General features: G+C 39.5%; 1 protein-coding gene across 2 annotated transcripts in view; it reads left to right on the top strand.

Moving 5' to 3' along the window:
* Positions 1-598: 598 nt before the first annotated feature.
* The window catches only part of TUT4 (terminal uridylyl transferase 4), a 49,423-nt gene continuing 25,728 nt past the window's right edge, over positions 599-24,293 (top strand). Inside the window, exons 1-11 of one of the 2 annotated variants that reach the window (XM_075182098.1) lie at positions 599-958; positions 8,497-9,120; positions 12,193-12,338; positions 14,548-14,664; positions 15,990-16,167; positions 19,948-20,036; positions 21,143-21,194; positions 22,064-22,133; positions 23,105-23,231; positions 23,366-23,485; positions 24,005-24,208. In XM_075182098.1, coding sequence (XP_075038199.1) covers positions 8,589-9,120; positions 12,193-12,338; positions 14,548-14,664; positions 15,990-16,167; positions 19,948-20,036; positions 21,143-21,194; positions 22,064-22,133; positions 23,105-23,231; positions 23,366-23,485; positions 24,005-24,208 — 1,635 coding nt within the window. In that variant the 5' untranslated portion in view covers positions 599-958; positions 8,497-8,588. The remainder of the gene's footprint in view (positions 959-8,496; positions 9,121-12,192; positions 12,339-14,547; positions 14,665-15,989; positions 16,168-19,947; positions 20,037-21,142; positions 21,195-22,063; positions 22,134-23,104; positions 23,232-23,365; positions 23,486-24,004; positions 24,209-24,293) is intronic. The other variant, XM_075182099.1, reaches the window with a different exon arrangement.

Genomic DNA, 24,293 nt, shown 5'->3' with positions numbered 1-24,293 from the left:
CGCTGACACTCTCCCTCACACTCGCTGACACTCTCCCTCACACTCGCTGACACTCTCCCCCCACACTTGCTGACACTCTCCCCTCATACTCACTCGCTGACACTCTCCCCTCACACTCGCTGACACTCTCCCTCACACTCGCTGACACTCTCCCCCCACACTCGCTGACACTCTCCCTCACACTCGCTGACACTCTCCCCCCACACCCGCTGACACTCTCCCCCCACACCCGCTGACACTCTCCCCCCACACTCACTGACACTCTCCCTCACACTCGCTGACACTCTCCCTCACACTCGCTGACACTCTCCCCTCATACTCACTCGCTGACACTCTCCCCTCACACTCGCTGACACTCTCCCCTCATACTCACTCGCTGACACTCTCCCCTCATACTCACTCGCTGACACTCTCCCTCACACCCGCTGACACTCTCCCCTCATACTCACTCGCTGACACTCTCCCCTCATACTCACTCGCTGACACTCTCCCCTCACACTCGCTGACACTCTCCCCTCATACTCACTCGCTGACACTCTCCCCTCATACTCACTCGCTGACACTCTCCCTCACACCCGCTGACACTCTCCCCTCACACTCACTCGCTGACACTCTCCCCTCATACTCACTCGCTGACACTCTCCCCTCATACTCACTCGCTGACACTCTCCCCTCACACTCGCTGACACTCTCCCCTCATACTCACACTCACTCGTTTACACTCTCCCCTCACACTCACTCACACTCTCCCCTTCTCTCTCAGTGACAGACACGACCACTCCCCCATCCCACAATGCAGTTCGCGCTGGACATGGCGGCGGTGTGAACTGTGTGTTCGGGGCCTGCACAGCGGGAGGAGCCGAACATGGCGTCCCCGAAACGACCTCGGGACTAGCTGCCACCGGAGTAGTTTTATTACCTCACGGCTTCCCTACGGCCTGCTGAGCCAGGGCCTCGGGTGAGTGACCTCCGCGCCCTCCGCAGCTCGGGCCCCGGGGCTGTGTGTCAGGGGAGTCCCAGGGTATAGTGGGCGGCCTGGAGGTGTGTCAGTGTGTGTATATATATATATATATACCTGTGTATATATACCTGTGTGATCACTGACTGGGGACTTTACATGGTGCAGACTGAGCTGTGGAGGTGATTGTGTTTACTCCCTGTGTGAGGGGTGTGTGTGTGTGACGTGACTGTGTTTACATTCTGTCTATGATGTCACTGTTTACATTCTGTCTATGATGTCACTGTTTACATTCTGTCTATGATGTCACTGTGTACATTCTGTCTATGATGTCACTGTTTACCTTTCTGCTTCATGTGAGGTCATTTTACATGTTCCATTTGATGTCACCAAATCGGCTCATTGTCTTTTGTTTATGTTTTCTCTGATGTCACAATTTTTATATGATGGTAATATTTATTTTTATTCAAGATCACGACTAGAACACAATTATGTAAAACTTTTGGTCCAGTCACTGAATTGTGTTTTCACAATTCAGTGACTGTCACAATTCTTTTCTGTTAGGAGACATACAGCAAGTGAAACATATAGGAAGCACTAGGTGCTTAGGCTACCTGTCTCCTGGGATTTGAACAGATGTGCTCTATATAATTTCATGGTGTAATGTCTTTATTTATAATTTCTGTATGTGAGGAAACTAGTAATTACAATTAAAATTATATTGTTATGGATTATCTGAAACTTAATATAAAAGCCCTAATTGTAAAGCGTTGCAAAGTATGCTGGTGCTATAGATATAAAAATAAACTAAAATTGTGTGTTTTAGTTAAATTCACTATTTTCTGTACTTTAAATTTGATTGATAATTATATTGTGTTTATATTATGCCCTTGTGCTTTTCATTATATCAACTGTTTGAGTTCTGTGAGCTTAATGCTGTTTAATGATTTAACAATCTATTGGTTAGTATATTTGTTATAATGCACAGCAAATCCAACTGATTATTGGATGTTCCTTATACACAGTATGGAATGCCATATCCTTGCACACAGATTATTTAGAACGCTCTTTATTATATTTGGTATCATTCTAGTTTGCGGTATGTGGGCTTTTGTAAATCGGTGATCCCAAACAGCCTACAAAGTGTACTGGTTCCAGTAATTCAAGTTGGTGTAATTATCAATAACCACATTTTCGGAATAGTGTGTATATATTATTTAGAAAAAGTGTGTTTGGCCGTAGAAGCAACACAATTGCATAGAATAAGCTTGTGTGATGACAATAAAAAAATAAATATTTCCTAATAAATGGCTTACACCTGGGAATAGATTACATTTTCTTTCATCATTTCGTGTGTGGTGGCACAGTGCAGTTTGCATTTACATTATTGCCACTGATTGTCATTATTTGGAGCAGGTCAACTAAGGTAGAATGGCTGTTTCTACTGTTTTTATTTTGTTACTTCATAACTTAATTTTGTTTTTTTTGTCATTTTTGAGTTTAAACAGTATTTGTTAATTATTTGAATAATAGATGTTAATCACATATCTGAAACCCCAGCTGTTATTCACTGAATTGTTGCAACAGCCGAGGAAAGGGAGAAATGTTGGAATCATCTTTTCAGGCTGAACTAATAAAATGGTTTTCAAATTAACAAGTACCATTTAATTCACCTATGTAGGCACATTTTTATTTAATTTGGGTTTTTTTTGTATGTATTTTTTGGTGTTAACAACACAATTCTATAGTGTAGTACTCACTATCATGTTATTATTATTACCATCTATTTATATAGCGCTACTAAATCCGCAGCGCTGTACAGAGAACTCACTCACATCAGTTACAGTACTATTTGCTTAATAACTGTACAACATTTTGACAGTATATTGTATTTGTAAAGACCTCTTCTGCAAATAGAGCAGAATGTAGTATTGTCAGGGAACTGGTTTGGTTTTTTATTTTATTTCTACAATGTTTAAACCCTTCTGGGGACTATCAAGAAAAGATAAGAGTGTAAAAACAACATCTCAGGAAACCCTGTGGGTTTCGTTTCAGTTTTCAGTGAGGAGTTGGGTTTCACTTCTGTCACATGAGGTGTTACCAGCTGGTTGACTTGTGTATGTGACAGTGTGTTCCATAAATGTAATCAGCCACCAGATATGGACTTTGCTGCACAGGCTGTGGGGAATAAAGTGTTTGTGCTATTATTGTTGTCCATTTATTTATTTTATTTTTACGTTTTCATTTTTAAACAAAGTAAACTTTTAAACTAAAGCTCTGCCTATCAAACTTTTAGTTCTATAAATACAATAAATCCCATTGTTATTATTTGGTCACTGGATGACACGGTTCATCAATAATGCCATTTTATGTAAAAAATAAAAATGGATTTCAAAATTAACTTGCCCCCTTACCCAAAAGTAAGGATCTAGGAAATTAAAGCACAAGTAAAGCCAGTGTTTGACATTTATATCAGTTAAAGGCTGTGTATTATTTAGTGTAATTAAGCATAAACTCTTCAGTTATTTCAGGTACTTAACTAAATATGTCAGACATGCTCTTTTTCAGTCTCTGCTACAGGTTGTCTTTTTAGGAGGAAGGTGCTTTTGTAACTAAACAGACAGACTGTGACAGACAGCCTTGCAAACTTGCTCTTCAAAAAATGCTATCCGTGGTTTGGCAAATGTATACACAGGGGCAGGACTTGTGGTGTAACAGCCGATCAAATGACTGTAGTTCAAACTTTTGGATCTGCAACAAAACCCATTAGGACAGACAGTGTCCTAAAGGTGCAAGATGTATTTGTATCTTCTTTCAAGGGTAGGCCATTGACGATCTAGAGGGGAATTTGAAAAATGCAAAAAAAAATAAATAAATTGCCATATGCATTGAGATTGCATCTGGGAAAGGGGCCTAGGGGGCAGTTGTGGCACCCCATTTTGGGGAGAATAGCAGGTCAGCAGCCTACGGCCCTTCATGCCACTCAGACCTCTAGATATACACTTAGACCTCCCCAAATTATGCTCAAATTTTCTCACATCTCTACACTTGATGTGCTGCGTGACCTTTCTGCTCTGTTAAGAGAAGGTCACATGATGCAGAAGACTTATTCTTGCTTTATAAGGGGCTCAGAACTAGGGGCTGCACACAAAGTCTCTCCAGGTAGTTGCCCAACACTGGTCCTGCATAACATTAACCTACCAGTATGTTTTTGGACTATGCGAGGAAAGCCGGACAAACACTGAGAGAACATCTAAACTCCACACAGATAGTGTTTATGTGTTTGGAAGCTTCATCTAACTGATGTTGGGGTGCTACATACAAAAGGTTGAAGTGTCTAATTGAGGATGCATGTCTAAGCTGACATCCCTGCTGCTGAGTGAACTAGTCAGAATAATAACCATTTATATTAAAAAGCTTTTGCTTTTTGATCATCACAAGGCAACAAGTATTCTAATGGTAACGTTCTTTGTTTACAAGTGATTTCATACTACAGGCAAGAGCAAAATATTCATTAAAATAGCTATTTCTGTCACTCCTCTGCTGCTAGCTGTTCTGCCCTATCCCATGCCTTGCAGTGGTTGTGTGTAATTGCTTACACTTGTAGCTGCGGTACAGGCTTGTTGAAGAGGATGAATGAGCAGTCTGTTGCTGTGTTTGCGTGGAGAGGCCGTCGAGTGTAGTGTTGGCAGAGACATCTGGTTCTGCTTGTGGCAGCATAACGATCGTATTGCTATGTGCTAATCTTACTATGCACCTGTGTGCTTGCGAACTGTGAGTGAGTGGTAGCCACCACAGTGCATTGCTGGGGCTCAGTGAGTAACAGAGAGAAAAGGTACACTATATTTTTGTTTGAACCTGACTGTTGCATAGGGCTCAGATTTAAATATTGCAAATTCCACAATGTGTCTGTTCTCTTGTTTTCTCACCTGGTGATGTTTCCTCTGCGTACTTACTTTCATAGGCATAATTGGACTAGTGTGTGATCCTTTGTTAAAAAAATATTAATATGTAAACATTAGCACCAATACATCAAAGATTACCCTTTTTTGATATTTTCAAATAAGTTATTGTTTGCTACTTACTGCTTTTATTCCTGTGGAAGCACATTTTCAAGATTAATATTGAATGCCCTAAAGTCTACTATATCTTTGTTCTCATAATCTCCAACAACCTCTTATTTTCCGCACATCTTTGGTATTTTTGACGATTTATCTTAATATATTATACATTTATATACATCTGTTTGGGTGAACCGGCGACCAGCAGATGTGAAAAAGAGAAAAATAGCATGATCTGTATTTTTTCTAGTTTTCAACATGATTGCTATGGGTCCAGAATGGCAACACAGCATATCATTCATAATGTAGACGCATCTTTCTAAAACATTACAAAGAGTACTAACCGGGGTGGATGAAGTATCAAGGCTCTCATTAGTTGACTTAAAGATGTTCTCCATTCAGGCAAAAGTTTCCACCTCTAGTGATGCCTATCCCCTCAGTTGTCACCATGCCACCATTGTTACCTGTGTACTGTAACTACCTACCCTATACTGCATAGCTAATTTTTCAGTGAACATTGGCAAGGCAATAATTGTGTTCTGGTATCACATGATTATTTTTTTTAACTATTTATTTTGAAAAATAGCAATCATGTACAAATAAGAATCAACAATTAGTACATTTGCAGGTCAGGAAACAAAAACAGAGAACAGTACATGTCATGGGCATATGTCAATGAAACTGAAAATATTTGAGTAGTAAATATATAAAATAGCCAGAGGTTGTCAATAAACAGACCAGTAATTATACAATTGTTATCCAGAATACTCAAGAAACGATAACATTTTATAACAATATAATGTGGGAGGGGGAGGGGGGGGAACTGGTCGCCACCAAGACTGAAAGAAAAAGAGAACACACTTCCCTTTATCCACACAATTCCCTACCCTAATCTTTCCCGTTTTAAGAAGAGAAACAAATAAATAGAAGAGGGGCAAAGGGAAACAGCATCGAGAGTCAAGAGTCAGGCCGAGTCTATTTAGGAGGAAGGAGTTGGTACCAGAGTTATGGGGTTATAAGTAAAGCCAAGGAGCCCAAATCTGGTGGAATTTATCATCCTTATCATGCAGGTGGTATGTAATCTGCTCCATCCGGGCAATAAACCAGATATAGGAGCGCAGGGCCGCCAAAGTGGGGGGTTCAACTTGTTTCCAAGACTTAGCTACTAGGCAACGTGCAGCAGCCAGGACATGGGAGGCCAATTTCGCAGACTGTCTATCATCATCAGTCAAAGGGTAACAGAGGAGAAAAGACCACGGGTCTTTCCGGACAGGACATGGAAGGAGGGAGGAGGGGAGGACCCTAACTCGATCCCAAAAGGAGGATATTTTAGGGCAGGACCACCAAATATGAAAAAAGGAACCCATCTGGCCACAACCCCGCCAACATAATGGAGAACTAGAGGGGAACATTTTAGTGGTATCACATGATTTAATGGGCAAGGGTTCTGTTTATTCAGGTGATTGTGTGCTCTGTTTTAACTGTGCCTGGAGGAGTGAACCATTCCAGTTTAGGAAGACATGATGTACAGGTTAAGTTAGATCCCCAGCAGGATCCAGGAATCCTAACCAGAAAGAAGGTCCTGAATGGATAATTTCTAATACTTTATTAAACTGAAAAAAGCAACATAAATCTGTCAAATAGAAATCCAAGCTACTTTTATTTACTTGTTCTTGCACTAATCCTTCCTCATCTCTGCCCATTTGGATTATCTTTGCTTAATATATAGCCTACTATAATGGAACATATTTTGAAAAATGTGATGAAAGTAGGTGGCGTTGTAAGGGCCAATGTATTTCTTGATCTTTGGCAAAATTCACTTAAATAGGATGTGTGTATATAGGTATAGGCTCATGCTTGGGGAATGTGCAATCTCTGTGCTGTCATGATTTCTCTTGACTAGGAGTCATAGCTTTATGTGCAATTTATGGTGGGACCTTATAAATGTATTGTGTTCTACAAACTATAAATATTTTAATATTATTTTGAGGTGTTCAGTGGGACCATTAGAACAAGAGGGGACAGCAACGAATTTAGTGGGGAAAGTAAAAACTGTTGTGTGTTTTTTGTTTTGTTTTTTCATTGAACTCAACCCAAATATATCTCTTTGAGATACACTTAGGGCTAGATTTACTAAGCTGCGGGTTTGAAAAAGTGGGGATGTTGCCTATAGCAACCAATCAGATTCTAGCTGTCATTTTGTAGAAGGTACTAAATAAATGAAAGCTAGAATCTGTTTGGTTGCTATAGGCAACATCCCCACTTTTTCAAACCCGCAGCTTAGTAAATCTAGCCCTTAGTCTTTAAATCAAAATTCAGCCACAGATCCTGAGGCCGATTCCCCATTTAGTGTGCATCCCAGTCTAATGTTTAATGTTGCATACTCATATTGTTGATGTTGGTTTTGTGGTTTAAAGGACATGTCTATGTTTAAACAAGTGGCTTCCATTAAATCTGTTCAGCCAAAACATATTTGCTAATATGGCACTTGCATCTGTTAGGTTCAGTTTATAAGATACTGTTGCCAGGGCTATTATTATTTAGATTGCTTGCTCTGTTTAACAGGCACTGCCCTACAGCCTTTCATTCAGTGTTACCTTTCCTGCAAATATTGTCTCTGTTATGGCAGCGTTCAAACATTAACTGATGCAATTGGACTACAGCCAGTTTTGCAAAATACGTTTTAGTGCTGCTAATGTGTACATGCATGCAGTGTATATTGGTTGACGTTTACTGCCACAGTCACTCCATGCAGGGCTGTGATGTCACTGCATGCTGCCCTTTCCCCACCAAAAGTATTTTGAATATATATAAACCCAGAGAACTTTTACTGGGATTCCCAGAAACTCCTATCAAATATATTTCTAGGGTACATAATAAAACCACAGATAATTTTTTTTGTGCAAATATCAGCTTTATTACAGATATTATTAAAAGATAGCATTAACCTTTAAAACTCACCTTCCACTTTGTGTCTCATCCCTGAGTGATGTTACAGGTTCCCAGCGGCTGACTGTGGATGTGGTGTGTGAGCAGGAGGACCAGTTTGGAAGCTGCAATATCAGTGATTGCGGCTTCTCAATGGTCCTCTTGTTCGCACTTCCACGACTGGGTTTGAGAGACGCACCACACGTCCCCCGGGAAAACCAGCTGCATGGAGCAGCCCAGGGCTCAAGAGAGGGGAAGGGGATCATGTGCTCCAGTTGGTAGTGCTACTTTAAGTAAATGTGACGTCTACTTTGTGCTCTGCTTTTTTTTTTTTCTATTATTATATTTACATAAATAGAAGTCATTGAGAAATATCTTGCATATTCATTTTGGGCAAATGTGTATAAATATGTCAGTTTCACAAGTCTAGCACTATTTTCCTTTTTTAATTTTGTTCACAGTCTGCTCACTAGATTAAACACAAGTGCAGGGTTGGCAATGATCTTATATAAACGTATTAATAGTCTTGCTGTTTTTATCCCTCGACAGCCCGGCCAGTTCTTGGCTCGACGTGGGGATTTGACACCACTGCAGTGACTTCAGAACCACTTGTCCAATGGTCTGAAAATAATCAAGGAATAATGGATGGTCTCTCCAAGCCTCCAAACCAGGAGTCAAGGAAGCCCCTGACACGCACGAGCCGTGGGGAAAACAGAAGTGTACGGGTGGTTTACAACCAAAAACACAAAAATAGTAAACAAGTTAGAGATACTGATGGCAGCTCTCCAATCGTTGTTAAGAAAGGGAAACAGACCGAACCCTGTGGGGTGATTGTGGGAGACTCAAAAATCTGCAAAGACAACTCATCTAATTGCACTAGTAGCTCAGTGGATTTGGGTCAGGGCCTCCATGACTTAGGTCACACAAGAGCTAAAAGGTCCTCTCCACTGCAAACGGGAAACATCAAAACTCCACGAGCTGCCAGACCAGAGCAAAATGGTCCAAAATCCAAAGATGCTGGAGAGGCCACTGGGAACCTGAATCCAATTGTCCAGCTCAAAGGTTCTTCAGAAAACGTTCCAGACGTAAAGACGGAAGATGGACATTCAAAATCAATAAATGCAGGCTCATCTCCAGCTCAGCAGAAATCTCCTGTAACATCGTGTTCACCATGTGAGTATACACGTTATTATTTATAATGTGGCATAATTCAAAATTCTCACTTGTGCCTTCTATGAGTGCAGGTATTACAGTACCATCATCGTCATCATCACCATTTATTTATATAGCGCCAATAATTTTGCAGCGCTGTACAGAGAACTCACTCACATCAGTCCCTGCCCCATTGGAGCTTACAGTCTAAATTTCTTAACATACACACTCAGACAGACAGAGAGAGACTAGGGTCAATTTGATAGCAGCCCATTAACCTACTAGTATATTTTTGGAGTGTGGGAGGAAACCCACGCAAACACGGGGAGAACATACAAACTCCTCACAGATAAGGCCGCCATGGTTGGGAATTGAATATATGTGTGACTCAGGTATAATTAGCAAAGAGGGCTACTGTATACATTGATTTGGCTTGCTACAACTTTAACTTTTATTTTTTTCATCATAGGAAAGTTAATGTAAGCTAATACGTTTCATGGGTGACCTTTTTGAGGCTTTTAGTGTTTCCCAAGTCAGAATATATGTAATGCTTCCATCTGCAACATATTCAAATTCCTTAGTACTGGAGTCTGTAGCAGATACAATATTTGGGCAAGGTACTAGTGCTGCTTTTTAATGAATCATGGAGCATCACAAGGTTTTGAAATGTACCCATCCTTGATTTTTCACATTGTATTTACTTTAATCTCATACTAGACAATTTATAGCAGCACTGTGACAGTAAAACCCAAAGTCTGTGTGAGACATAGGGCCTCAATTAGAGTTTGGAGCAAAGCAAAAAAAAATAAGAGGCAAATTTGCTCCTGGGTGGCTTGTGCATGCAGGGGATATACTGGCTGCTTTTGCATGTAGCACACAAATAGCGGACAGCTTTATCTTTTTATACTTCAATTTAGAGATGAGCTAGGACACACTACCTTCTGTCAAACATTTTACATTTGCTCATGTTGGTAATCTAATATTTAACGGATAAGACTATAGTGCATTACTGATTAACTGGATTCACTGCTAGATTTTATGCAAAAGATAGTGGAAACTTAATAGAGCAACACTATGGGGCATATTCAATTTTCCGGAAGTCCCCTGCGTAAAAACTACAGTTATTACGGTAGTAGTTAGCTGGATTTCAGCTCAGGGAGCTGCGAGCTGAAATCCAGCGAGAAAATTACCGTAGTGACGTTTTTTCCGCGTACTATTACCGTAATAACGCTAATAGTACTAGTAAAGGACATCTAGGGCCTGATTCATTAAGGAGAGCAAGGTAAAAAAAACATGTTACAATGCAAAGGGTGCAAATTAGTTTATTATTTTTCTCATAAGTTAAATATTAGCTGCGTTTTCGTGTAGCACATAAATACTTGATAGCTTTATATTTACATCTAGGACATGCCCTACCCCAACTATAAATCTGTTCCCACATTTTAAATTTACCTCCCCTCCAATGCAACATGGTTTTGCCAAGGTGCAAAGTTACTCCTTTTTTTTGCTTTACTTTCCTTACTGTATCAGGCCACTAGTGTTCCCTGTAGGAAGAGAGTTTGGAGAACTTTTCAGATATGTGCGTGCTCCCAGGGATATCATCTCATAGTCTTAATAGACCGCTAACACTAAGTTTCAGATTTGAGGCTGTATGCATATTTCAGTGTTACATCTCACTTGAGATTCTGCTGCGATTGTGTTAAAAAGTAAAGCTTACTAATGTATTACAAGCCCAGTCCATTATAGAGGGCTCAGTAAAAAGAAAAGAAAATGTATACAAAATAATCAGAGGGGTATAACACAAAATCACAGGGATATTAAACATTTACATGTCATAGTTTGTTAGAAGGTGAGACTCGAAGCCATACAAAGTAAGTGGTCAGGACTGGGTGTGTTGACACACAAGACCAGGTAAGTGTTTTAAAGACATTTTCTAGGGTATGTTTAAATCAGAGGTGCCCAAACTCAGTCTTCAAGAGCTACCTATCTCGTTTTCAGGATTTCTTTAATCATGCAGAGGTGAGCTGCTCTATTTGGTTGGGTCAATAATTATCCCACCTGTTTCTACAGACAGAAATCCTAAAAACATGTTGGTAGCTCTGTAGCACTGGGTTTTACCACCTCTAGCTTATATCATCTCTGTGTGTAAGATTTCAGATTTTTAATTTGGTGATGTTTAAAGGAATTGTAATAGTTTGTGTACATTTTTAGTATGATTGACTGAGGTTGAAAAACTGCAGTGCTTTGTTTGTTATATTGCCAAGTTTAATTGCCCCTGCTTAATATACATGCCAAGTCTAATGTAGTTCTGGGTATATTTATATTGATTGTAGAGAGGTGGATGGTAATTCTAGAGATATGCGCACTCTTCGCCACTTCTCCTTTACAGTGTCTCTTCAAGCAGGAACAGACCTCACTTTTACAGACTGTTAAACTAACCACACATGCTATGATATGTGCGGTGATATGATGCATTGGAGCCGATATTACAGCATGTATGGTGTCAAAGTGAATGCAAATCCCAATGATTCAGCTCAATAGAAACGTTATTCAGCATGCTGTACAATGCAGCCAGATGATGACCGCCTTAGGCCTGTGTGCGGGTTCATCTTCTAACAGGCCCCAGTGTAGCCAGGAGTGATCTGGTCGCTTTCCTTACACGCAGAATGTTTAGATCACATCCACTTTCCATCTGTATTACCAAATTGGTCAGCAATCCTGTTGATTACCAAATGGGTCGATGGGCTAGCTTAAGCTGAAATAGGCCGCTCTCACCATCTTTCATTGTATTGGTACTATTTTGTTATTCTGGTGTGTTCACTGTGTCTCCCTCCCCTGAAAAACATATTGCCACTAAAATAAAGCATAATAATAAATCACCTTTTCAGCAGCTTGCGTCACCATGTGGATTAAACCACAAATGCACAGAACTCTGCAGCAACACAACCACACTTGCAAATAGAAAAGTGATATTGTCACACTCCAAATGTGCCATATTATATTCATAACTCTGACCTGTGCATTTCCTAATGTATTGTTTGTGCTCTGTAATATAATAGGAGAACCTTCTTGTTTATATATTTTTTCATCCAGGTAAAGCTATAGAAAGCAGTCCCGGCACTGAACCCGCTCATGCAGACAGGACATCTACAGATGACTCCACGCTGGCAGATCAGGAGCTGGGCCTAAAGCAAGCAGAAGAGAGGTTGGAGAGGGATTACATTCACCGCCTGGAGAAGGTATTGTGTCTCTGTGACTCCAGTTCCCTTACTGTGCACCTTGTTCACGGTGTTTGCCGCTTCACACCGGTCAAGGGGTTGATGTAGGTTTTTCCTGTCCTTAAAGACCAGAGTTGTTGCCTGAAGATCTCTTTGCAAAATCAAGTACATTGAGATATATAGACACATGTAGCTAATTCAATGCTCTCCTATATTTTCATGTTGTGAAGTAGCATTCTATTAATTAAAATAATGTTATAAAATTGTGACTAAGGCTGCTAGTTGTTGAGCCTTAAGCTGTTTAGGAAAGGTAGAGCCCCTTATTGCTCAGACAGTAATGTAAGATGTGTAGTGTGGAAGGTGGTTTGGTCCATATTACTCCACCAAGACTGGTCTCACCATAGTGTCCAAAGATCTTCTACTATTGAAGTCGATGGGTTACTTCTCCATGGGTCACTTCTCCATGCTTATCCTTCTTAACCTCCCTGCTGCTTTCGACACTGTTGACCTCCCTCTTCTCCTGCGTTCCCTTCCCCCTCTATCATTCTCCATGACAATGTTCTCTCCTTCTTACCTCTCCAGTCACTCTTTCTGTGTATCTAACTCCTGCTCACCATCCCCTCCTCTCTCTCTGTCTGTTGACTTGTCCTTGTCTCTCTGCTTTTTTCTCTGTACTCCTCCTCACTCAGCAGCTCTTTCAGCCTCCTCTACCACGTCTATACTGATGACACCCAAATTTACCTCTATCCTCCTCTATTATGCTGCATGTCTGACTTTATTTTTGCCACCTCCTTATTTATGTCCCAATTCTATCCAAAGCTCAACATGTCCAAAACTGAGCCCACATTCTCCCTTCATCCAATGTCTCCTTATCCCCTTCTTTTTCTTCTTTTATCTTGCATATCCTGTACTCATCATGCACCATTATTATTGAGATATATATAGCACCTACTTAACCTATTAGTATATTTTTGGTGTGTGGGAGGAAACTGGAACATCCGGAGTAAATACACAAAACATGCAAACTCCACACAGTTAGTGCCCTGCTCTGAACCGAACCCGTGGCCCCAGAACTGTGAGGTAGCAGTGCTAACCACTGTGCCAACCAAATGGTAAAGTCTGTCTCTACAAGGTGTAAATCATGGAGAGATACCATGTTTTGTACCGTAACAAAACTATGTCCCTATGATTTACTTGAACATTATACTGATAATGGTTCATAGAACTGTTGTTGCTCAATAAAATGTGTAATCCTATGTCCATGAGACACTTGGGGGTAAATGTATCAAGCTGAGAGCTTTCCAGTGGGTTTGAAAAGTGAAGATGTTGCTTATAGCAACCAATCAGATTCTAGCTATCATTTTGTAGAATGTACTAAATAAATGATAGTTAGAATCTGATTGGTTTTTCAAACCCGCCGGAAAACTCTCAGCTTGATACATTTACCCCTTGGTGTTTAAGGTATTGAGTTTTAGAAATTATTCCACTTTTGGCCATTAGGTGGCACAGTTCAACTGAGGTCCAAAGCTGATGTTTATTTTACAAGTACCTCTGCCGAGCAAGCAGTCGATAAATAAAAATATGCAAATAAATAAGGTTCTATTATCAAAATGTGTTTTACCATCCGTTTTAATCTTGCTTACAAATAACACTCCTCAGCATGTGAGCTGCCTGAAGCTTGTGAAAAGTGCTGAGAAAATACTACACACACACCATGTCAGCTATTTATATGAGCTATTGTATAAACTGCAAATTGAAGCATAACAATGGGAAATTATGCAAGGGCGATTTTTCAGCATTTTAGTCTGACCTGGGTTTTACACTGCTGCTTGTAGGAACAGGAGGCACTGCCACTGGGATCAATTTTCTGAGCAATTGTTTTTTCACTCACTCAAAATGCAATGTAAAAAAATGCTCAAAATGTTGAACGCGCTCATAAATGATATAACAATTTATGATGATAAAGGCACAATGATCTGTGCACATAATAGTACTCTTACAATTATTTTTGTACACATGTAAGTTACTTGAATTCCCTGGTGTAGCGCCTAAAATGATTGACTGATCTTCACCTTTAGACTGGTGGATTATATGAAGGAAAGAGGGGCGGTTCCCTAGAAAGTAGAGGCACACAGGACATTTAAATGTAACACAATTCACTTGATTTGGAGCCTATTGTCATTCTAATTGTGCAGGAAGTTTACCAGCCTCCACCCTCTCACCCTTTCAGAGATCTCCCGACTTCTCCAACTGCCAGTATCTATGCAAGCTGTGCTCTGTTCACATCGAGAACGTCCAAGGGGCTCACAAGCATATTAAGGAGAAACGACACAAAAAGAATATCCTGGTAAAGTTTGTGCTCCTGGCCTATTTTCTGTTTGTTTCTGCCAGCAGTAGTTTTGCAGAGTGCTTGTGTCAGGGAGCTATGTGTGTTTCTGGTGTTTCTTGTCCTGGAGAACAGATTTCCAACACTGAGCAAATGGTGAGTAGCTGTGGACTTGGAGGGTGTGTAGCCTTATTGGTTCCTCTTAAAACTTTGCCACAATTCCTTTTAATCTGTTTTTGTTTCGTTTTTATATTGCAGAGTTGTTGTTTGACAACAGTTGATTAGTCCCTTAAAATAATTGCTATGTGTTATACATTAAAGCTTTATTTGATTACCACATTAATCTTATGCCACAGACGCTGCTCGCTGAAGTATGTGCTTATCTCAAAAGATGCACGTTTTATAGAAACAGAAAATTGTGTTCACTTGTTCCCTATAATGAAAGCCTGCTCTGTGTTTGTAGGGGGTCTTGTATGAAGAGCTGTTTTATGTCCAAGTATATATTCTGTGAATACATCTTTTGAATACTGTTTTTGTTGCCTTTTAAATTGCGTGTGTGTTAATCACAAGTAAAATCGATTGCATCTGTCTCAGGCATGACCAAAATTCGTGTGGTAGATTATAGCTGCAGGCTTGTGTGTGGATGGTCATCTGCCAATTGTACGAGGAGATCATCATGTGATCACTCAGCCCAAGCACTGAACGGCTGTGTCTGCCCACACTAATGGGAGACTGCACGGCCTCTAACTTTAAGACATTGCTAGAATGTGAGAGATCTTACACATTATTTTCAATGACTCTGTAGCTTTGTACAGACTATTGCTCTGTATCAGACACTTTAAATTAAAGCAGGCTGCACACAGGCCGTTCCTGCCTCTCTGCCCCAGCACTGAGCAAAATGATCAGCTTCTGCTTTGGCCACACACGTGGGTGACTAAAATAAACAGATCTGAGCACTTTGGTTTGGCCGGTAGGATTACACGAAGGGTATGGCGTTGTTGTTGGAAGATGATCACACTCAAGCTGATAGGGTCCTCTGTATTTATGGACGTTTATTGCCCATAAATGTATTTATTTATTGCCAAATCATGATCCTTTGAATTGAATAGTTCTGTCATTACTAACCTCCGTGACCTGCTGTAAGCTTGACTACATATGTACAGATTTGTTTGGCTGAGTTGGCTGCACTTTCATCATTGTTTTGTGTTATTCTGATTGTTCAACATCCAATGCATATAATAATTTAACACCATTTATTTAAGAAATAATTTTAACTCAAGCATGCTGCATTGCTTTTTGTTTGTTTAGTATATTTTTTTTTTTTACACTTTGTTATTGTTTTGTAGGAAAAGCAGGAGGAGAATGAATTGCGAGCTCTTCCTCCTCCCTCAGCAGCCCAGATAGCTGCACTGGGTGTGACACTGGTAAATGCAGCAAAGGAACATGGTATATCTCAGGAGGACTTCCTGTCCAGACAAGAAATAGTCAGGGAGATGGAGAAAATTATCCAGATGAAATTGCCTGGTATGTAATCTGCAGGTACATTCTGTGGTCTGATTGAAAGCCATCTCTGGCGGAACAAATGTGGGATTGCCTTATATTAAAGGATCCATGGAGGAAGCAAGGCAGTGAGACTGAGCTGTTTGTGGTGGATCTTTAGTATATTTCCCTTAACATCCTTGTAACAAAAAAGATATTTGGAGCGATGTGTGGGCAATAAAGATGAAGCTGTGTGTGCTACTTCTTCTAACCCAACCTCGGTCAAACATGATTATAATTATGTCAGGAAATGTTAATATTTCATATTTTTTATATACATTTACAGCTTATCTTACAAGGTTGACATATTGAACAAATGTCCTTCATGCAATTGTTTAACTTATCGGCACGGTTGATGATGATGACCTCCCAGTATGGCATTTGACAGTCAAATTGTACTGATCAGAATCAATATAACTTTTATCAATTAATACATTAGCAAGAGGTTATTACACAGTTTTTCATTTTTATAGGATGTAGGAACAACATAAATCAGCTTTGCAGAGAAAAAAACAGCCACGCTGCATTTTAAAAACACAACAAGAGAACAATAGAGATAAAGAAAGTTCATGTGCCTGGCAGATTAATTTTAATAGTGAAAAGAGTTACATGCACCTCTTAATGAGAAAAGCACTTTAGGAAACGCCTGTGTGTCTGGTGAATTAGAAACGATCACTCCTCTATGTCCAGATGTAGTTTTCTCCATGGTTCTGCTGAATTCAGTATGGTAAAAAGAAACCTGTGTGGGCTCGTACATGAAATCTCTAAAAAGAGAGCACCAGGTGCATTATGTTTCCTCTACCTCGGCTATCGGTCATTCCCAGTGAATGTTCACATTAGTTATTGTTATAGCATTATTGGAGACCATTACATTCAGTGGATGATTCAGACATGTTTGCTTAGTTTTCCCATTTTATCATGGCAGTGAAGTATAACTGTTGGAGGCAATATGGTAGCTCCTATAGGTGGTAAGATATTCTGCGAACACTGGAGATCTGTTTAATCTACTCCCCTTAGATATTTACTCATGTAATTTTCTTTATCCAGACCTATCACAATAAATGTAACTTTCTTGCCATTTAGATATATGGCTTGTTTTAATTTAACTGACTAACTTCAATCATTTACATGCACCCCATTATTATGGAAATGCATTTCAACTGTCCAGGTGGTCCCCAGTGAAAAGAGCTGGCTGAGGAACTGACACACACCCAGTCCAACCGGACTCCAGTACTTGAAATATGTGCAGATGTAAAATGTGTTTACAAAACAGTAGCAACATAAACAGTTCACTACCAGACTAGTTCTCAAGGGAGATTATCACCTCTGGGACAGTGTTTGGTAATACGAACAGGTACCAGCAAATGTGTTATTAACCTGTTCATCTCCATGTGCCAGTTGAGTAATGAGAGTATAGTGAAAGTGTATCATTCACTTACACACAGCTAAACCAATAGTTTTGAGAATACATCTTATTAATTCACTATCATTGTGCCTTATACATTAGGAATGTTTCTAGTGAATTGATTGGCTGCTTTCTCATGAGTATTTTTCAAGCTCGCAAAATGTATGGGAGTAGGTTATTTTAAGGCTATAAGTACATGCACAATTATAAATCAGAAATTATTAGGTTGCCACAACCCCTTGAGGCTTTTGGTTATGCATGAACCCAGAGAGATGAGCAGGTAAATGTTTGGGATTTGGGGATTCCAGTATGTCATTGTGCTGACTGTGGGATGTGATCTCAGTCTGATTCTCACCCCTGCTCCAAAGTAATTGAAGATGTTGCATACTATTTTGGATGTTATAGTTGTAGTGTAACAGTGCTCTTGTAGTCTGTGTGTGTGTTGGTCTAATTAACATGCTTGTTTGATAGTTTTGTGTCTGTCACACTTTCCTACATTTCATAGGAGACACTTCAAATTATAAAAAGAGTTTTTATGTATCATCAATAGCATCAAACGTGGCTTTACATCAGGACCGTAACTAGGGCTGTGTGGGGGGCGCGCAGTTTATGTATATGAATAAGCGATAAGTTACGGCTCTGCTTTGCACGCCTATAAACACCAGTATCTAGTAAGTTATTTAAACATGCACACAGTACGTGGGGGGGAGGGTTACTGCAGACTTGGTGGCGCTATATAAATAAATGTTGATGAGGGTTGTAGGAGAGATTACTCATTCAGATTAATCTACTCTTGATACCTGGTTTATAAATTGGATTCTTTAAATGGATTAAGGTTGGAGGGTGGGGTTAGAGATAGATAGCACATCTGTCTTGCAGAGTTCCTATCGGACCAAGGCGCTATCTGTATGAACAGTGCATGTTCACCCTGTATTTGGGTTTCTTCTGGGTACCTTGAATCCCTCCCACAGTCCAGAAACACTGTGGGCAATTAGCCAGAAGGCCAGTATTTGTATACATTTGTAAGTCAGAGATAGGAAATGTAGATTGTAAGTTTCACTGGGCAGGAACTCGCATGGATTAATAAACATTCTCTGACTGTACAGCCCTGCTTAATATGTTGGCAGTGTAAAAGTAAAGGAAATTTGCTGATTTTGATCCTGGTTGAGAATCTGTGTACTTATTATATTCACCCTTCCACAATATAGATGCCTAGCTCCTAATTGTTGTTGACCAGAGACGATCACTCATATGGTTGCCTACCTTCCCCTTTGGTAGAGAGGACAGTTGAGATAGAGGGATATAAGTCATTTAATACATTGCGTTTTTGATCTGTGGTGAGTGGTCTACTTTGCAATGGTTGTTATATTTTACTTTCTCTCTACACTTACTAATGTGGTCTCAAGTCTATATCGGAACTAGGGTTTGTTTTTGTTTATTTTTAAATGTGTTTTTGTAATGTTTTTTTTTAAAAAAAATAATATTTGATTTAAAAAAAAAAAAAGCAAAGGAAATTAATAAAAACATTTATTAAATTATAAATGGAGCATGGGCAGCACGGTGGCTAAGTGGTTAGAACTTCTGCCTCACAGCGCTGGGATCATGAGTTCAATTACCGTCCATGGCCTTATCTGTGTGGAGTTTGTATGTTCTCCCCGTGTTTGCGTGGGTTTCCTCCGGGTGCTCCGGTTTCCTCCCACACTCCAAAAACATACTGGTTGGTTAATTGGCTGCTATCAAAATTGCCCCTAGTCTGTGTGTCTGTCTCTGTCTGTGTGTGTATGTTAGGGAATTTAGACTGTAAGCCCCAATGGGGCAGGGACTGATGTGAATGAGTTCTCTGTACAGCGCTGCGGAATCAGTGGCGCTATATAAATAAATGGTAATGATGATGATCTTGGTAACACTTTTCTATGCCCTGCTCCTGTGTTTCCTACCTCACTGTCCAAGCAGATACGCCACTAGCTTGCTCAGTCTCTATCCTCATTAACAACGGGAAGCTGTAAAGTTGTTTTGCAGAATTCTCACCACTTCTATGAAACCCATGATGGGATACTTTGTACTAATAGAGGCCAATACCAGACTAATACAGTCATTGATTCTTCACTCTGTAATCTGATTTGCTCCAACCTTTTGCTGTTTGAATATTATCAGTTTTGTTCTTCTTAGATATCTAATTTGTGTTGCGTCCCTTGTAAAGAACGTGAGAGTCCTATTAAGCCTGCTTTGGTATTTAAATGTATTTTTCATTTATCACCATTTGGTTTTCTTGTACTATCCATTTGAGAGATTGTGTTAATTGCATTCTATGACCTGTCCAAACATTCTGCTCATTAAAACCTTGTGTGTTCTTGTTTTAGAATGTTCCCTCAGAATGTATGGATCTTCCCTGAGTAGATTTGCATTTATAACAAGTGACGTTAATATCGATGTAAAGTTTCCTCCTAAGGTATGTATGAGGGGGCCAACTGCAGGAATTTGTTTAAGATTATTTAATGGACTTAAAAAAAAATATTGATTAATTATTTAAAAGGAAATATCATGTTTCTTCTGTTTCTACATTTCAGACTGGTATTAGAGTAATTAAAATTGTTTTCTATTTATGTTTGTTCTGAACCTAACTTTGTCACTCTAATTCCCCACTCTTTGGCTACTCCCATTTCCCTCTTCTTATAATAAATATGAAGGGGACATTAAGATATATTTTTGTTCTTGTAATCATTGTTCAGTAAACATAAATATGTTTTTTTTTATCCTTGTGAATTGCGTCTACAGCGTAAGATTCACTACCACTTAGTAACCGGACTTAGTGCCGCTTCATGAAGTTTCCTTCTGTGGTGTTCAGCAAAATCATCTAAGCAGAGATGTTTCTTTCCTTTGTCTATAGATACTCCACAAGTCTGCTCTGTGGATACAGTTGTAGCTAATTATCAGAGTAGAGCTGTGTTGTTTTTGTGGGCAACAAAAATAAGCATCTGTTCCTAGATTAAGGAAAGTCTTTGCTGAAAAGAAAACAGAATCCAAAATAGCAAAGACATGTATTACGTTAAAGTAACATGTACTAATGCAATAATCCTAAACTGTCTGAAGGTAGAAAACCCCTTTAGAAGGCCTAAGGCTGGGTACACACTGAAGAATTTTCTGTCCAAAGTGTTATCAACAGTGATTGTACCTACGGTCCTATCGGTTGGTTGATTCATCGTGTAAGTATACACACTAATGCGATATCGGACCAAACGGTCTTTTATCGGGTGTTTGGCTCGATGCTTGGCTAAAAAACCTGTAGTGTGTACCTAGCCTAAGTCTAAAAAGAAGTTGATCCCATATGAAAAATTGACAGCATGGTGGAGTGTGAGTGTTGTAACATAACATTGGTTACAACATCATAAAGCACCATGCTGTATCTAAGCTACAAACATGGTCCATTACAGCTGAACAGTGGAAGGTAAACATTTAATAGTATGTGTTGAATTGGCTAGATATTATCACTATCCTCTGCATGTAATTCCAGGTGTAACAGAAGTCTATTTTCATGTATAATTGTATCTGTTTTAGATGAGCCAGCCAGATGTTTTAATACAACTTCTTGATATTCTGAAAAACTGTGGTGAGTCACATTACCCTGCTTTCTTCCACATTGGGATTGTGCTGTCTTTTGTTTTGAATTACATGTGTTCAATATGTGTCCATGTGGTATGCATAAAATAACATTTCTTATTGTATTAAATCAAAGTTGGGAAATTAATAGGATTTATATATGCTGTAGTAGGTAGATTTCCATGCAAAACGTTGATACAAGTGCAGAATTCAAAATGTTATTGGATCCACTATTGATTAGCATTATCCACCTTTTTATGTAGATTTGTTAATCAGAATATAAAGTATATGTCATGTATGTGAAATAACTTCCCTCATAATGGTGGATATGCAGTGTTACAAATGTATTTAGTAAACTGTATACACTTTACTGCACTTACTGTAGGCAGCAATACCTTAAAGCCTGCACGTGGTCCTTCATGTGTAATGTATTTTAGCAACAGCCAAATCCTTTTGAAGTGCACTTGTCACTTATGGTCAGTTCTTGTTGTTCACACTAGACCTAGCTTTTAAAGGATACACATATACTTCTTAAACTAACCTTCCACCTACATTTATTAGAAAGGATCGTAAAACAGCTTCGTTACCTAAACAAACCAAGCTCGTAATAGATATCTGTGTAAGCTCTTCCATGGAACTGTATTGTAGAGCTTGGCTAGCCTGCAATGTGTTAATTTTCCATGCAGAGTGCTGAAGGGAAAACACACACACTTTAATACCACGCTGGCTCTCGGTTAAGGTAATGGGGGATTCCATTTGGGAGCACTACCTGCTAATTGCTATATGTGTGGGAGGATGGGTTGTTTAATATGTGGTTGTCCACAAGTGGTCATCCTCTTTAACATAAGAGATTTCTTTTTTTTTCCTGTTAAAATCCAGCTCGATATATAGAAGTTGAGTCTGATTTCCATGCAAAGGTTCCCATTGTGTTTTGCAAAGACAAGAAAAGGTACATTACCTCCATCAATTTACTTTTTAATCATGAAGACCATTGTGCAGAATGTATTTGTTAATGTTTGTAAATTAGAGGATAAACTTGTATAGGATCTGTTATTCTAAATGCTTGTGGAGAATGTATTTGTAAATGTTTGTAAATTAGAGGGTATACTTTGTATAGGATCTGTTATTCTAAATGCTTAGGACCTAAGAGTTTTTTGGATAAGGAGATTTTCATAATTTGGAGAATTGTGCCTAAAATATACTAAATTATTTCAAGAAAATTACCCCTAGCTTTCCTGTCCCCTCATCTACCTCCTTATTATATTGCCTGGTAGTGTTTTTTTGTAGTGTTTAGAGAAAGAGGCATGATTATGACTGTGTGTATACAAAACAAAAATACAGTTGTTGTCGGTGCTTATCCTTTACACTGCATATCTGTGTGTATCTAGCAAAATGAAAACATGAGGTATTAGTTCATATTTTGATGAAAACATTTAAGCCTGCATCCCAGCGTCAAGGGCACCTCATTATATGCAGGTCCTACACTGACCTGTATACTTTAAACACCATTAAAATGCAGTTAAAATCGGATGCACTCACCTCCCAGGTACAGGGGCTTGCATCTAACTAGGGCTGGCTTGTGAGCCACACCCAAAAGAGCCTTAAATAGGCTTGATGGACAGCTGCTAAGACAATATAAGGCAATATTTGAAACAAAACCACGTCTATGTGTATGCCATAATCACTGAGAACCGCCACCAATATCCCATCTTTCTTTTTTTTTTTTTTATTTGTTTTTTTAAAAACTCTCTGGAGAATGTCTTTTCTGGATAATAGATCCCATAAGTAGGCGAACCACATGATGGTAACATGCTAAATATGATATATTTACTGCAGTAGATATGAGATGTAAATGGGTTGAGCTGAATGAACAGTCAGTACACTGTATGCATCCTCTCTAAACTTTGTCTTTTCCCCCAGTGGATTAACATGCAAAGTGAGTGCCGGAAACGACACTGCGTGCCTTACCACCGAATTACTTGCAGCGGTTGGCAGGCTTGAGCCTGCTCTCATTCCCTTGGTGTTGGCTTTCCGCTACTGGGCCAGGGTGAGTAATACGTTAAAAAAATGTCTATTGTGGAATTTTTGTTATTTTATCCAAAACGTTACTGGAAGTGAATTAAAGTAAGGCTGAAGGATTTCCTATCTCACATCATTCCCTTTCTTCTTTGTCTCTTCCAGCTGTGTCACATAGACTGCCAAGCAGAAGGTGGGATCCCATCTTACTCCTTTGCCTTAATGGTGGTATTTTTTCTTCAGAAAAGAAAGCCACCGATCCTTCCAGCATATCTGGGATCCTGGGTAAGCATTTATTTGCAGGTCTGGTAACCAGGGGTGTATATTGTTCTTTGTTCTCTGTTCCTCAGAGATTGCTATGAAGCCCACACCATTGCCAAACCTCACTATGTTCATTATATTAAGTGCAGGCAAAACTTTTTTGCTATAATAGATTTAGGTAAGCATAGGAACTGCAGCAGAAGAGTTGCTTGTTCTATCAATGATAGTTTACTGCATAAATGTGAAATAATTCATTATGTATCTTAGCACAGGACTGGAAGGGATCACATTCAATTGGGGCATTAGGCTAACTCTTGTTAGAACTATCATCAAGTGACTTAGAACTTTAGAAATCGTGATTGATATGTGTGGTACTCCACAGATTTATTTCTATTTCCATTAGCTGTGGGGTAATAGTGGAAACAAGTTGCAGTGTTTGCATTGACTCATATTAAGACTTTAATATGTACAGTTAGTGTTTTATCTCTCGCGTGTTCCAATAAAATAACCATTTCTTCTCTGGCCCTTTGTCTTTGAAAATAGATAGAAGGCTTTGAATCTAAGAGACTGGATGATTATCATCTAAAGGGCGTGACTGAGGAGCAACACCTGGAGTGGGAGTACCGGCCAGTCAGCAATGACAACAAGGGCTCAGGAATGGACGGGAGGGGGAGAGCCGAGCAAAACCACAGGAGAGCGGCGGGATCCGAGGCAGAGAACAGGAGAAACAAGGAGAAGCACGGAAAGGTGAGGATGTCCTGTGGTAGACAAAGGAGACTGTAGCACAGATACTTTTATCTACAGATTTCCAAAGTAAAAGGGAGAATATACA

The sequence above is a fragment of the Mixophyes fleayi genome, chromosome 8 (assembly GCF_038048845.1).
Source record: "Mixophyes fleayi isolate aMixFle1 chromosome 8, aMixFle1.hap1, whole genome shotgun sequence".
NCBI lineage: Eukaryota > Metazoa > Chordata > Amphibia > Anura > Limnodynastidae > Mixophyes > Mixophyes fleayi.
This window is presented reverse-complemented; position numbering and strand designations above follow the sequence as displayed.